Source organism: Poromitra crassiceps (genome assembly GCF_964638095.1).
Source record: "Poromitra crassiceps genome assembly, chromosome: 25".
Lineage (NCBI taxonomy): Eukaryota > Metazoa > Chordata > Actinopteri > Beryciformes > Melamphaidae > Poromitra > Poromitra crassiceps.
The window spans coordinates 6,103,179-6,119,080 of NC_139649.1; the positions used below are offsets into that span (position 1 = coordinate 6,103,179).

Below are 15,902 nucleotides of genomic sequence, written 5' to 3' on the forward strand. Positions count from 1 at the left end.
GTAATGCCTTCATGGCAAAGAATCTATACTGGTCAATGAAAAATAACATGTAAACTAAGCTCAAATAAATAATAAGTAGAAACGTGCACTCAGTAGAGTGCAGATCTGCGTCAGGCACCGCTACACCCAACCATGGCCAAATCGAAACCCAACTAGAGTCAGACGGATAACACACACACACTCACTTACACACACACACACACACTCACTTACACACACTCACGCACATACATACACTCACACACACACACACTCACTTATTACACTCACGCACATACATACACACACACACACACGACCGAACACATGATCGATAACCAGCGGAGATGATAACAAATATACTGTAGTAAAACAAATTGTGTGTTGTTCTCACAGGACATCGCCACCATGCAGTTGTGTGCCAACAAGCTGGACAAAAAGGATTTCTTCGGAAAGTCCGACCCCTTCTTGGTCTTCTACCGGAGCAACGAGGATGGGACGTAAGTGGGCGTACGTGCGTGCGTGCGTGTGTGTGTGTGTGTGTGTGTGTGTGTGCGTGTGTGTGTGTGTGTGTGTGTGTGTGTGTGTGTGTGTGTGTGTGTGCGCGTGTGTGTTCAGACTACAGCAGAGTCCGTCTGTCAGGTGTATCAGTCGGCTGTCGGCTGTCATGACACGATCCTTGTTACTGACTCTTCCAGTTCCATGAGGTGTTTGAACACTTTCAGTAAGGATGAACACTAATGGATGTTCTTGACATGGGGAGAAAGCTCTAATAATCTGTACTCCTGTCCTAACTGACATTACCGTTTCAAAGGTTCTTTTGACTCTTTTGATCTGCTGTGTGTCTGTAGTGTCAGATTGTCAAGGACGGCTTTAACCGGTGCACAAACGTGTCTGTATGTAGTTTCGATTCTAATACCCATCGCTTGAAGCAAAATGCTAGGCCCATATAAAAGGCTTAGCTGACTTTACTCGGAGGCATTTTAGTGGTATAAAGCACTGCTTCAACTGCGGATCACACATGCAACCTATTCCACAGCTAAACCTGTTCCTCACATCTCTACTGTGTTTGAAATCTAGTAATTATGATACCTCCAGATCACAAGGCTGCCAGACTGATCAAATGCACCTTAAAAAACACATCAAAAGGAAGCTCTTTGACTGAAGTTGGCAATCAGCTCGAGGTCAGCCCCGCCCCCGGAGACTGCTGATTGGCTGTTGTTTGGGAGATTGACAGTGGTTACCTCCAGCAGTTCAGCACACACCTTATAATTCTGTGGAGCGGCTGTAGCTCATAAGGTAGAGTGGGTCGTCCACTAATCACTTTGGATAAAAGAGGTCGGGGGTTCGATCCCCGCCCTCTCCAGTCTGCATGTCAAAGTGTCCTTGGGCAAGATACCGAACCCCAAATTGCTCCCGATGGTCTGCGTGGCAGCCTGCCGCCATCAGTGTATGAATGTCTGTGTGAATGTACCTCCTGATTGTAAAGCACTTTGGATAAAAGCGCTATATAAATGCAGGCCATTTACATTCAAAAAGACTGCAAAGCACTTTGAAACTAGAATTCTTTGTTCCCCTGATTTTAAAGCAATATCTCAGGTTGTCCCTGGAATGTTGAGTTGTACTGAATCGCTGTTGTTCTGAGGTCTGTTGAAGAACACATCTGGATCTCAGCGAGACGAGCCGCCTGCATGAAGGACAGATGAAACATCTCCAGATGTTTGTGTTGAGCTGCCCTGTCTGTTTGCAGGTTTACCATCTGCCACAAGACCGAGGTGATCAAGAACAACCTGAACCCGGTTTGGCAGCCGTTCACCATCCCCGTCCGAGCACTCTGCAACGGAGACTACGACAGGTGAGGGGCAGGAGGCAGGGGGCAGAGGTCAGAGGTCATGCTCATTCACCTGAGATGGTCTGTGTGTCAGTGAAGTCTAGAGCTGTGATTCTCAACCTTTTTCATATTAAGGCCCCCTAATTTAGTCCACATTAGGGCCACGGACCCCCATTTTTCACGAGATTTTGTTTCTTGACTTGAACTTAAATCTGAGAATACTTTTATTCTTCAATATGATTTTGTCCAGAATGCCATGTATTGTAGGTAGAGAGATAACAGAAACGACTGTACAGTATGATCAGAACTCATTCTTCTACATTCCATAAACGTGTTAAATTCTTGTAAATTGAATAATGCTGACGTTTAACAATTTGTCAATTTGCCCGGGACCCCCGGAAACCCCTCAAGGACCCCTGGTGGTCCCCGGACCCCACATTGAGAACCACTGGTCTAGATGTTGTTTGACACTTATTATGTGGATATTTCCGTTCAGACCGAGTTGATAATTGCCATTTTATTACAAAATAAGATCTGGTCCGGGCTTGGTTCCGGTTCACTTCTGGGGCAAGAGATGTCACAGAAAACGTTTGAAGAAGAGACTGCACTCTTCCTCTGTGGTGGTCAGAATAATGCCAGCAGTCGGCCGTGCTGCCTGTCTCAGGCCAGTGCTGGTGTTATTGGGACCAACATGGAGGCAATGCGCCAACACACACAAACGGCTATGTAGGGTATGTCTGTTAGGATCTTCCATCGGCTACATTGACCTCTAACCTCAATGCTTAATCTAAGCCTAATTCTAGTCTTAACCCTAAACCCAAGGTCTCACCATAAGCCCCTTGTAGAAGTGAGGACCAGCAAAATATACTTTGAAGGCTTTTCCTCATCTTTATACCCTTGTTCAGGCATTTGGTCTTCATAAGGATGTCCTGCAAACAAACAAACACACACACACACACACACACACACGTGCACACACACACACACACACACTCACACACACCAAATTTCACTTTCTGCGTCAAACTAAAATATTGCTCAAAATGCTGTTAAGTGATGAGAACATAGACACCAAAATCATCCAGTGCTCCATGCTAACAACAAATTAAAAAAAAAAGTTTAAAAATAAGATTATTAACAAATGTAAAACTCAGGATTGATTATGAGCATGTAGTATATAGATATATGGATATTTTGTTTGTGTGTTTGATACCTTGCTTTAATATTTATGGATATGTAGTAGTATGTGTATATAGAGTACCGGTATGTATATATATATATTTTTTTGTTTTTGTTTTTTTGTTTATCTATTTATTTTCTACTTTTCTACTCTACCTTTTCGGTCACAATTAACCCATTTTGGTTTCGTCAATGCTTCACAAGCAATGACTTATTTTCTTATTTTATTACATTTTTTCTTTCGTTGCTTTCTTTCAGCATACAATAACAACTGTATTGAATTGTATTGTATGCTAAATTGACCAAACTAAACTCGACCAAACTCAACTAGTTAACTTAGCAACAGTCCAGTTTAATAACCAATGTCACGTCGAGTCGCCTGAAAGGCATCGCTGTATTTAAAAAAATGTTAATATGAATGTCAAGGAAAAGGTCAACTTATTATCCTACCTGGTGATTATTAAATTCAGTATAGTGATAAATTTCAAAGTAATTAATTTTAATTCGCTTTAGCCCTGTTATCTCTGCTCTCTAGTGTCAAACTCAATCCTAATTGCTTCTCTGTCTCACCGTCACACTCTTTTCTCCTCACTGTGAATCTCACCTCTCCTCTCATCATCTCGTCTCACTTCTCTCCACAGGACGGTCAAGGTGGACTGCTATGATTGGGACAGAGATGGAAGGTAAACCATAGCTCGCTCTCTCTCTCTCTCTCTCTCTCTCTCTCTCTCTCTCTCTCTCTCTTTCTTTCGCTTCGTTCATTCTCAGACTCCAGACTCAATCTCCCTCAAATGTCACACTTTGGTCTTTGTGACCCGAGGAGGGGGAATCCTCTTGGGTCTTATCAGTTAGCCCGGTGTTATAAGAGGCGAGGAGGGCCTCCAGCACACAGCGGATAATAAATGAAAAGGCGCGGGGCGGCGAAAGGTTGCTGCTAATATGGCGAGAGGACAGGGCTTATGAGAGTCGACTGTGGCTATATATAGAGCCACTCTCTTCTGTCTTCTTTTTTTACTAGCGCTCCTACTCCACCTCCCCTGCCTCCTTATCTCTCTCTCACTCACGCTTCCTGTCTTCCTGTCCAGGGGCGGACTGGGATCATAATTCAGGCCGGGCATTAGATACCAAGCAGGCCAGGCCGATACGGGCCGACGCGCGTGCCGCCGCCCTGCGGACGGCGGCGAAAAATTTGGGCCGTTTGAAGCCCAATTTGGGCCGTTTGAAGCCCAATTTGGGCCGTTTGAAGCCAGATTTGGGCCATTGCCCAATTTGGGCCGTTTGAAGCCAGATTTGGGCCGTTTGAAGCCCAATTTGGGCCGTTTGAAGCCCAATTTGGGGCGAGTCCAATTTTACAATGAGATGCACCCACTTTAACCCTGAATAAAGTAATAAAACCACTAGTAAACCAGTAGGCGGCGCCTGGCCTGCTGTTCAGTGAGTGGCCTGACTGCGGGCACCAATTTTCTTTTCTTTTTTTTCCAGGCCAGGCCAGGCCAGGCCACCGGGCATTTGCCCGACGTGCCCGATTATGCAGTCCGCGCCTGTTCCTGTCTCTCTCTCTTCACCTGCATCACCCCCCTGTCTTCCTTTTCCTGCCCATCTCTCCGCCTCCCCTCTTATTGTCTCGTCCTCTCTCTGTCCCCCCCCCCCCCCCCCCCCCCGTTGGGCAGTAAACTGGCTCGTTTGCCCCCTGGAGGATTCCCCTCTAAATAACAGCGTTGCGTTGGCAGCGGCAGGTGTCCCCGCAGCGCGTCAGGCGGTGATATATATTGAGCTGCCGAGATGATCTTTAACGGCGAGCAGGGAGTTGATATTTACTTGTTTGATGATGCCAGCAGGGATTTTCAGCTTTAGATGAAATAATTATGTGTTTATGGAATATGGCCTCCTGTTTTTTGAAGGATCCTCTCAAGAGGGAAAGATATCGTCGGGATCCAAATTGGACAAATGGGAGTGTGTTTTAGTGTGTGTTTTAGTCATCTTGATTCTGAGTCAGAATTACATCTAAGCCCTGGACATGGTATACTTTATACATGACATACTTTATACATGGCATACTTTATACATGGTATACTTTATACATGGTATACATTATACATGGTATACTTTATACATGGCATACATTATACATGGTATACTTTATCCATGGTATCCTTTTATACTATGTGTGGGATAGGAACCACTGCTGTTACTGTAAAGGGACAACGTATGGATGCCTGTTCCTGTGTCATTGACCTGCTGCTGGTCCACACAAAGCTGTGAAGCTGGCACACTCGGTTTGCTTGAGACCAAACCAAAGTTCAGGTCCATCTGTGGATGGAGTCAGGCACACCCAGCTCCTCGTGCAGCAGGGCCCGGATGATGGTGTCAAAGGCCGAGCTAAAGTCCACAAAGAGGACCCCGGCATCGGGTTCCTGTGGTGTCCAGGTGCATGAGAATGTAGTGGAGGGATTTGTTTTTAATTAAAATTGCAGCTATGTCTTTGTGAACTGTATTTCAAGGTTTTTTACGTTACATTTGCAGCCAATTACTTCTGGCTTGATGGGTAAAAATGGTAGGTGGGAAGTCAGAAAGGAATAGAGAAAGCACACTGCTGATTTTCTTATTTTCATATAGGATTTGTAAGCAATGCATTAATAAAAAAAACACCAGGTTTATCCTTTCATGGTTTGTTGCTGTACCTGCAGAGCATCATTCACGGCCGTGTGTTACAGTAGGTCAGTTCATCTCTATTGGCCAGACTTTACAGATTTAGGCCTTGGCCACACTGATCCGTCAGAAAATGGACAGAACGGATAGACGGATAGATTTATGTCCGTTGCATGTACAAGTAACCTACTTGTACAGCAGGTGGCGGAAAGCACCTTGAAGGTGTCAGCGACCCGCCTATAAACCGAGAGAAGAAGAAAGCTGGCGTCAGCTAGCTGTTAGCTCTGTGCGCTACGTTACTTATGTGGCAATAAAATGCCACTGAATGACCAGATTAGATGGTGAAATCAGACGGTGACACTGACTATCACGTTGTACAACAGCGGGATGGTGTACACAGCATTAATTATAGCCTCCTTCACTGCCTCGGCCGCCATCTTTGAAAAGTTTAAACAAATCTCGGAACGCCTCCTCTCGAGACCTCGACTCTGATTGGCTAAACGGACAGTGACTATCCGACCATCCGATACGTCCATCCAGAAAAAGTTCATCCCTCTTCAACTTTCTGTCCATCAAACGTATGCAAATTTTCTGGATACGTACGCTTCTGAGTGCTCCACGGACAGTCGGACAGCTGTCATTGAAAATGAATGGAAGTGAACAGAGAAATGAACGCACACGGACAGACACCACGGATCAGTGTGGCCAAGGCCTTACAGATGATCGATCTCTCTCTCTCTCTTCCAGTCATGACTTCATTGGAGAGTTCACCACCAGCTACAGAGAGCTGTCCAGAGGCCAGAGCCAATTCAATGTCTATGAGGTAAAAAAAATCATTTAATAATAATAATAAAAATGAAGAAGTAAAAAAAATACCCCAAACTTTCTTTACTTTAATCAATGTATAAAATATATATTATAAAAAAAAATCAGAAAAGTTTTTGGAACTGGTGACGAAATCAATATTTCCTTCACGGTGTTATTCAGTGAAGTAATATCTCTTTCATCATAAATTCCAGCCCTCAGCTGAGAACAATATTATCGACACCAACATGGTATCTGCACCGTCCACCCACAGGAAACAGTACATGTTAGTGCAGAACTCGTCTCTGCTCAGACACATTCCAGTTACCTTCCTTGTCTCCCCTCTTTGCGGTCAAGGTTCTGAATCCTAAGAAGAAAGGCAAGAAGAAGAAATACGTGAATTCCGGCACGGTAAGGACTGTTGGGCTGCATTTCATCAGCAGCCGGCAGCTGTCTCATGCATTCGCTTCACAGCAGGAGTGACATGTCCACTGCTGTTTGCCATCAGCCTCCCTGTAACTTCCAATTCCTGTCTCGTTTTTGTCCTACTTTCTCCACATGTTTCCATCCTCCCCCTTCACTCTCACTCCTCCCTGCTCCTCCCCCTTCACTCTCACTCCTCCCTGCTCCCCCCCCCTTCACTCTCACTCCTCCCTGCTCCTCCCCCTTCACTCTCACTCCTCCCTGCTCCCCCCCCCTTCACTCTCACTCCTCCCTGCTCCTCCCCCTTCACTCTCACTCCTCCCTGCTCCTCATCCTTCACTCTCACTCCTCCCTGCTCCTCCCCCTTCACGCTCACTCCTCCCTGCTCCTCCCCCCTTCACTCTCACTCCTCCCTGCAGGTGACTCTGCTGTCTTTCAAAGTGGACTCAGAAGATACGTTTGTGGACTTCATCAGAGGAGGGTAAGAGCTCTCTGTCCGTAACCATTCTTCTTCTTCTTTTTTTGGGATCAAGTGTTTTTCAGATTTCAGAGGCTTTTCCACCCTGTAAGAATAACATTGTGGGGGGAAACACTGAGTCCTTCGCATGAAAACGGTCAAATGTAAAGATAATGGATAATGAATATCAGAATAAAATGGTGCTACTGTGTTTGTACCTGCCTCTCCCTTGATGAGTTGCTCAGTCTAGCCTGAACAACTGGAGATACTTTGCACGGCCTTAATATTGTTGTGTTGTTGTTGATCTCCCACCAGGACACAACTCAATTTCACCGTGGCCATAGACTTCACAGCATCTAACGGTAAGCCAGCGGGATGTGGGAAGATGCCATATGGCTGTTTGTCAGATGAAAATGTCTTCACTCCCACATTGGAGATTTCCCGCAGTTTCTTGCTTCGTTTGAAGGATTGCATGATCTTGCATGGGTTGAGCCCATTTTATGACCCTCAGTCTTCTGAAAATAATTTCACAATCCATTATGGAATTTCTACAACTAGCGGAGCCGTGGGAGTTAGACCCCCCCCCCCCCTGAGATAGAAGGTAGATGGCACTTCAAAGCTTCTCCAAGAGCTATTAGACTCCAACCAAACCAAACAGCGGTCAAATTGGACTTCCATAATGACCAACGATGAAGTAATAGCTGCTACCCAGCTGCTCCAATCCACTGTCTAATAATGGACGTGTGTGTGTGTGTGTGTGTGTGTTTGTGTGTGTGTGTGTGTGTGTGTGTGTGTGTGTGTGTGTGTGCGTGTGTGCGCGTGCGTGCGTGCGTGCGTGTTTCTGGGCCTTCTCTCTCTAGGCAACCCATCCCAGCCCACCTCGCTACACTATATGAGTCCCTACCAGATGAATGCCTACGCCATGGCACTGAAGGCTGTGGGGGAGATCATCCAGGACTACGACAGTGACAAGCACTTCCCTGCTTATGGCTTCGGTGCCAAGCTTCCCCCGGACGGGAAGATCTCCCACGCCTTCCCACTGGTGAGAGAGACAGACAGGAAGACACTTAGAGAGTATTTTGTGCGTACGTGCGTGCGTGTGTGTGTGTGTGTGTGTGTGTGTGCGCGTGCGTGAATCCATTTCACTGTAACATTGTACCCGCGGTTATCGGTGGTGGATGAGTTGAGTTCCCTCCCCCTCCCTCCCCTGATATGTGACGCGCTTTGAGTCTAGAAAGGCGCTATATAAATCCAATCAATTATTATTATTATTATTACTGATTCAGCGCTCCGCTACAGAAAAGCTACGAGAAAAGCTACAATAGGCCATTTACTGCTAGTCTATTAAGTAAGGGATAATGTATATTGAGGCGGTGATTACGGGGGAAATAATGACCGACAGGTGATGATTGAGCCCGACGCGCAGCGGAGGGCTTAATGGTTCACCTGAAGGTCATTATTTCCCAGTAATCACCGCCTCAATATACATTATCCCGCTTAGAACACGACCTACAACTAAATCATTCAATAATCTGACAAAAATAATTATTCAAATAGATTTTTTAATAGCGTTTTCAACGACAAAGCGGTTTCATTCGTAATTGGCACACAAGACATCACAGCTGCAACTGGTTGGCCTAATTAGTAGTGTTTGCTGACAAAAAGCTCTTATCAACTGATTAATCCAGGTGTGGCAGAGCAGCGGTCGGTTGTCGAGAAATAATGACCGGTGAATCTTGTTGATTGACCAATCAGAATCGAGTATTCAAGAGAGCCGTGTTCTAATAAATGTTATTCGTTGAAGAGGTACTTGGATTGAATGTTGAGCACAAATTGCCATCACTGATCTATTTTCAACTTGTTTCATTTACCTCCGCCAACGTGAGGTCATGTTTTCCCTTCTGTGTGTTTGTCATCTCTGTTTGTCCACAGGATATCTCCAAAAAGTTACAAACAGATTTGTGCGAAACTTGAAGTAGGTAATGGGCCAACTTAGAACTGATTCACTGTCCATGCCCACGTGCCAAATGAGGGCGTGACAATGGGCGTGGCCAATCACAAATAGGCGGGTTCACGTTAACACTACAAATCTTTGTAGAAAGGTTGGCGGAGGTATGCACTACTCTACCGAGTCGAGTGCCCTCTAGTCGATAAAGTTATGTTTATGGCTGACGAATGAGGGTCCTAAATTACTGCCAGGATGTGAAATGTGTCCATCTGTCAGATGCAACGCCTTGGTTCTGCTGAAGTAGAGCCCAGTTCTATTTTGGACTTTCTTCAAGGGCAACATTGGCTTCCTTGAGTTGTGTTTTTCGCAAGCTTGCAGCTCAGATGCTGCAGGCCTGCTTTCCGGGAAGGATTACAGCAACGAAGAGGGAGGCCAGGAAGGTGGTTGTGATGCGTCGTTAGTCTGAAACTGACCAAAAGGATGGGTTGTGGAAAATGGAACCATATAGATCTAACCACTGAAACAGAATCCGATTTTAACAATGTCTTCATTTAAATCTTTAGTCATATGGAAACAGAGGAACATTTGAACTCCTTTAACACATTCACTGCCAGACGTTTTTTTTTTACTGTAGTTAGCTTCTGCCAGAGGTTTTTTTTGAGGATTCTGGCTCATCTTTCAAGACCCGAGGATTCTTTTCTGCTAAGATTTTGTGAACACACAATATCTCAAAAGAACTAATAGAATGTGTGCTTTCTCTGTCTAAAAGAGTTAGTTTGTAGAGTTAGTAGTTATGTAAGCATTAGCAGTTGAATACAGCATGGTTTCAGCGTCAGAAAAATTATTCAGAGATAAACGGCTTTTTGTGAAATTCGATAGAACAGTCACTTTAACCATTCATTTTTGGCATCAGTAAGACGTCGGACATCTAAACAATAGTTTTGAACGGTAATTTCCTCCATAACAGCAGGAAACCCCCCTCTGCTTCCAACTCCTCCCTCCGTGGGCGTTCTTCTTGGCTGCAGCGGCCGTGTCACAAGCTTGTCACCAGTCTCACTGCTTTGCTGCTGCTGCTGCCTGTCTGCGCGGCCGCTGTTTGAGGAAGTCTGGATGGACTCGCTCGCTTCTTGGAGTTTTGGTTGAGAGCTTTGATGAAGCTTTTGCGATTCTGGTCATATTTATGCTGCGTGTTTCAAAGTGTGTTCCACCTGTAATCTATTATGCAAATTTGCAATCCCGCATCGCCAGCAATCAGCGCGAAAACGAAAGCGTTTCCCCCCATCCATTTTCATGAGAATGGCTGCTTTTTGCTTGCCTTCCTCTAGTCAGGAGAGCACTGTCGCCACTTAGTGGGTCGGTGGAATGGGTTGTAAACGTTCGGTGGCTCCAATAATTATATAAGAGATGTAAAAGGGTTAGATGCACATCCCACGGTCAAAAAAAATAATTTCATTTTTTTGACGGAGTAATACGTCAGTGGCAGTCAACCGTTGGATTTTTTTTGACGGAGTAATACGTCGTTGGCAGTGAACGTGTTAATAGTGCTCCTTTAACCCATTGATACCTGATGCAGCATTTGTGTGTGTATCCCTATAAGACCGCGAACCGCGTCACGCAGTTCGCGGTCTTAAAGGGATACACACACAAATGAGGGATATACACGCAAATGCTGCATCAGGTGTCAATGGGTTAACTCTTTCTGCTGTTCAAAGCTACTGTAAATAAGTAACTTATAGTACGTTTGAGTATTTTCTACACTCAGTAAATGCACTACAATTTACACCTATTTCTTCACTGACATGAACAAAGACGTGTAATATCATTGCATAATATTGGGTATAGTTTGTAAAGAGCTAAAGGGCCAGTATTGATTTGATCCTGAGCTCGTGTCTGAACCATGGTTTTCCATAAGGAGCAAACGGAAGACACCTGCACCTGCACTCCGCACAGCGAGGCAACTAAGTCCGAGGCATCTAGTTAAGTCAATGTATTGACTCCGCACAGCGAGGCAACTAAGTCCGAGGCATCTAGTTAAGTCAATGTATTGACTCCGCACAGCGAGGCAACTAAGTCAGAGGCATCTAGTTAAGTCAATGTATTGACTCCGCACAGCGAGGCAACTAAGTCTGAGGCATCTAGTTAAGTCAATGTATTGACTCCGCACAGCGAGGCAACTAAGTCCGAGGCATCTAGTTAAGTCAATGTATTGACTCGGCACAGCGAGGCAACTAAGTCCGAGGCATCTAGTTAAGTCGATGTATTGACTCCGCACAGCGAGGCAACTAAGGCAGAGGCATCTAGTTAAGTCGATGTATTGACTCCGCACAGCGAGGCAACTAAGTCAGAGGCATCTAGTTAAGTCAATGTATTGACTCCGCACAGCGAGGCAACTAAGTCCGAGGCATCTAGTTAAGTCGATGTATTGACTCCGCACAGCGAGGCAACTAAGTCCGGGCATCTAGTTAAGTCAATGTATTGACTCCGCACAGCGAGGCAACTAACTCCGGGCATCTAGTTAAGTCAATGTATTGACTCCGCACAGCGAGGCAACTAAGTCCGGGGCATCTAGTTAAGTCAATGTATTGACTCCGCACAGCGAGGCAACTAAGCCCGGGGCATCTAGTTAAGTCGATGTATTGACTCCGCACAGCGAGGCAACTAAGTCCGAGGCATCTAGTTAAGTCGATGTATTGACTCCGCACAGCGAGGCAACTAAGTCCGAGGCATCTACTTAAGTCAATGTATTGACTCCGCACAGCGAGGCAACTAAGTCCGGGGCATCAAGTCAATGAAAGGAAGCCATGCAGCGGTGTTGTGTAATCCCACAAGCTGTAGGGGGCGTTGTGGAGTAGCTGTGTGTGAAGTGGTTGAACGAGGCAGAGGAAAGGAACAAAGAGTAGGAGGAAGAAAACACTGTGATTCATGCAGCATCTTCTTCACACAGAGAGGAAAAAACTCCATCTGTTTGATAAGTTGGGAGAGTAAGCGGACAAACAAGAGAGTAGACAGACAAAACCACAGGACGGAAATAGACTCTTTGATGAAACAGTGCTTAGTTTCGCATTGTCAGCAAATAGGACGCCAACAACAGTAATTACCCCAAGTGCCGAAATGGAGAAAACTTATCCTTGGATTCTAAATCCTGGATAGATACTTCAGAAGACATTGAGAGCAAAACAAGGCGGTCGGAGACCGGAGGAAGAACATGAAAAGAAAAGAGTCTTATATTTAGTGCTGCTCCAAGGCTGCAGGAAGATGCTACAGTCAGGTCTTTTCATAAGACTCTTCAGGGTAAACATCTCAATGACACGCCTCGGGTCCACTGGAGAGACACGTTACCCAAGAGTCCCTGACCTGAAACTTACACTCAAATCCCGTGTACTTCCTGACACCCCACCATCTAGAATCCAATGGATGATGAAACTGATGGCATCGGCTTGTCTAGATTCATCAGTCGGTGTAACTTTGCTCTCATTTCTAGGCGGCCTTTCAGTCAGCTTTCCTAATTGGAGTTCACCTCAGCATGACAAGGCCTGGGGCTGCGTGATGCTAATTAAGAATCTCTAGAGGCTGCTGGAGGAACAGCACACAAACAAACAGGACGCAAGTTCATCAGATTACCATGATACTTGTCTGAGGATGCTTGTCCCATTTGTCCTTGCGACTGTGACCAGGCTGACCAAAACGTCTGTAGAACACACCAAGCATGTAGAAATATAGGCCTAAATGATTAAGGAGGCTGGTATTGCTCCTCTTAATTAAACAATTTAAACAACAATTAAACACATTTCTGGTTTGCATGAAGGTTGGAATAATGAGTTAACCAGCGACACTGACATTCAGAATTAACTCCTCACCAATTGTGAACAGATAAACACGTAGCCAAACATGCACATTTTCACTAATTAATTTCCAGTCAATTAAGGGTCAATGTAGCTTGAAGGAGTTTCTCCATTAAAAGGACATTGGATAAAGTATTTGTCTGTTGTTAGCATTGACATGCGAGGAGCTTCTAGTCTGGGTCAGGGGTTAATGAAGACTGTTCTCTGAAAGCGCTGACGTCTGTGTTATTGAGCAAAAACAGGCTCAGAGGAAATCATTCAAAGGCAGAGGTAGAAGCAAACCTCAGGGGATGTGAGTGAACCTCAACCTGCCCTAGAAAAAGAGACGGTAATTAACAGCTACCAGGTTATACAGCGAAACTAAAGACAACATCAACACCTGTTTCATAAGAAGGTGTTTAAAAAGTTTAGTTTAGTTTATTAGGATCCCCATTAGATGCAGCAACTGCTGTTGCTAGACTATTTGAGATAACACTATATCGTTCAACACGTCCACATATCCGACAGACAGAATACGTCTATTTCAACTGAATCGCAAACGGGCATTTTTGCACGAATCGACACGCCCAGCCCGGGGATGTAAACGGGAAATAGCAGGGGAGACTCGGAGCATCGTCCATCGACTCGCGGCTTGAGCTCCACTCGCCACCAGCCCGTCGGCCGATTAAGGTTAGACAACGAAAACAACTTGGTTAAGGTTAGGGTTATGGTTTGGGTTGGGGTTAAAAACAGAACACATCGGGTGGCGAACCCGCCTCTCTCGGTCGAAAGACAAGAACACTACGCTTACTTCTCAGTGGCCTGTTTCAATATCAGACTTTCGTTACATTATAGACCGCTAGAAGGTCACCGCTACTTCGTAGTTACCGCTCCTGACTCTGGCGTATCCACTGCACCCAATGCAGTTACTCACACGACCACAAGAGGTCACAAACGACAACATTGGTCGTTTTAACATCCTGGAAAAATACTTGTCGTTTTTCTTGTCTGTATCATTTTTTGTGTTTTGAGGATTCAGCTGCAAAACGCTACCTCACACATTCTCCCATCAATAAAAGCAGTAATACATCATATTATTCTGATCAATCTTTATTAAAAAAAATAAAAGAGTCTGATGTGCCTTTCCAAAGAGCCTGATACACGTTCTTTAATAAGGAACAACAGATAACTCACTTTGGTTCTGTTGGGGGGGGGGCAGTGTCGGGCTTAGATCAATTCGAGCATACATGGTTACAAATATGTGGTATTCACCTTATGTTCCAACACAGGGGTCAGCCAGTTACTTCCTATTGTGTTTACACTTCCTGTGACAGTACAGTACTAGTGAGCAGGTAAAACAGACGGTGTTTTAGACAGGAAGTCATAATACAACTGGGTCAAGTGGGCGGGGCTACATAAGGTGAATAGAAATACAGAATAATCCAATATTTTCTGGACACTCAAATTAAGTGTCATGCTGATGACACTAATAAGCTCAGTGATTTTGCTACATCTAGAAAGGTGGACGTTTTTCCAGGTGAATTCTTCCCCAACTAAATATCATCTCTCTCTTCGCTTCGGGTGATGACTTTCTCTCTTGCAATGATCCTTCTCTTGGTTGAAGAGGGAGATGATCAGAGGGCTTCTCACAGGTTCACCACATGCCTGGATCAATGATACGGCCTTAAGAGCAGACTAGCCCAGGCTGAACAAAGCCTCTTTCTTTTCTACTGCCACAGTGAGTCAGACGAGTAGGACTTGAGACAGATTGATTTGACCGCTGTCTTACGTATCATGAATTCATTGACAATTGCAGAGTCCATCAATTCCTGATTATGGACACCATGAAGGGCATTATAATGTATACATATACCATGGTCACTTGCCAAAGAAAGAAGACTATTTATATTTTCATGAGTTTTGCAATCAAAATCTAAAGTTTTTCACAAGCCATAACTCAGTTTGCCCGGTAACACCTGAGGGTTTGACTAACACCTGGAACAATCATTACCATAAGGTTCTTCCATGCCATGATACACCGCCATGTTTCTACGGTAGCCCAGAACGGACAAACCAAACACTGGCTCTCGAGAGGGCCTTTCAGTGTTTTTCGTGAGTTTCGCGGCCACCATAATGTGCACTGGAGGGGAGGGGTATGCAGATGGATGCAATTTGCAACCTCACCGTTATATGCCACTAAATCCTACACACGTTTCTTTTAAATTGCTAATTGCTGCAGCATTCAGGCAAATAATACGTTTTGCGAAAACTGAGGAAAATGTTTTTTTCTCTGCTGCAGAACTCGAATACAGAAAACCCAAACTGTGTGAGGATCGAAGGTGTACTGGAGGCTTATTTCCAGAGCCTCCGCACCGTTCAGCTGTACGGTCCAACCAACTTCGCTCCTGTCATCAACCAGGTGGCTCGGTGAGACCGATACACACACACACACACACACACACACACACACACACACACACACACACACACACACACAGTTACTGTACATGTGCAAGCTCACACAAACAGGCACACACAATACGTACTCGTAAACACACACTTGCATGCAAAATGTATGCTCATATACACAGAGACATACATAATTGTCTCATGCATAATTGAGCTAAATTTGCATATGTTACATATGCATATGTGTCACTTATCTTGCACCATCATGGGAATCAAAATACTGTATGCATGGCATGTATTTATACATAAAAAATATCTGAAGTAACTTGACAACAGAAGAAGAAGTGCAGCATCTAATATGGATTAGATCGATCGATCGATCGATCGATCTATCTATCTATC

The 15,902-nt window shown here is 44.9% G+C and overlaps 1 protein-coding gene across 1 annotated transcript in view; it reads left to right on the top strand.

The window, feature by feature from the left end:
• LOC310798474 (copine-9-like) overlaps positions 1–15,902 on the top strand; it is a gene marked incomplete at both ends in the record, with an annotated part of 140,918 nt that overhangs the window by 107,909 nt on the left and 17,107 nt on the right. The window contains 9 exons of the mRNA XM_083661015.1: positions 376–479; positions 1,730–1,834; positions 3,631–3,672; positions 6,386–6,461; positions 6,800–6,853; positions 7,285–7,346; positions 7,638–7,684; positions 8,183–8,364; positions 15,391–15,518. Of these exons, the coding sequence (XP_083517141.1) occupies positions 376–479; positions 1,730–1,834; positions 3,631–3,672; positions 6,386–6,461; positions 6,800–6,853; positions 7,285–7,346; positions 7,638–7,684; positions 8,183–8,364; positions 15,391–15,518 (800 nt within the window). The remainder of the gene's footprint in view (positions 1–375; positions 480–1,729; positions 1,835–3,630; positions 3,673–6,385; positions 6,462–6,799; positions 6,854–7,284; positions 7,347–7,637; positions 7,685–8,182; positions 8,365–15,390; positions 15,519–15,902) is intronic.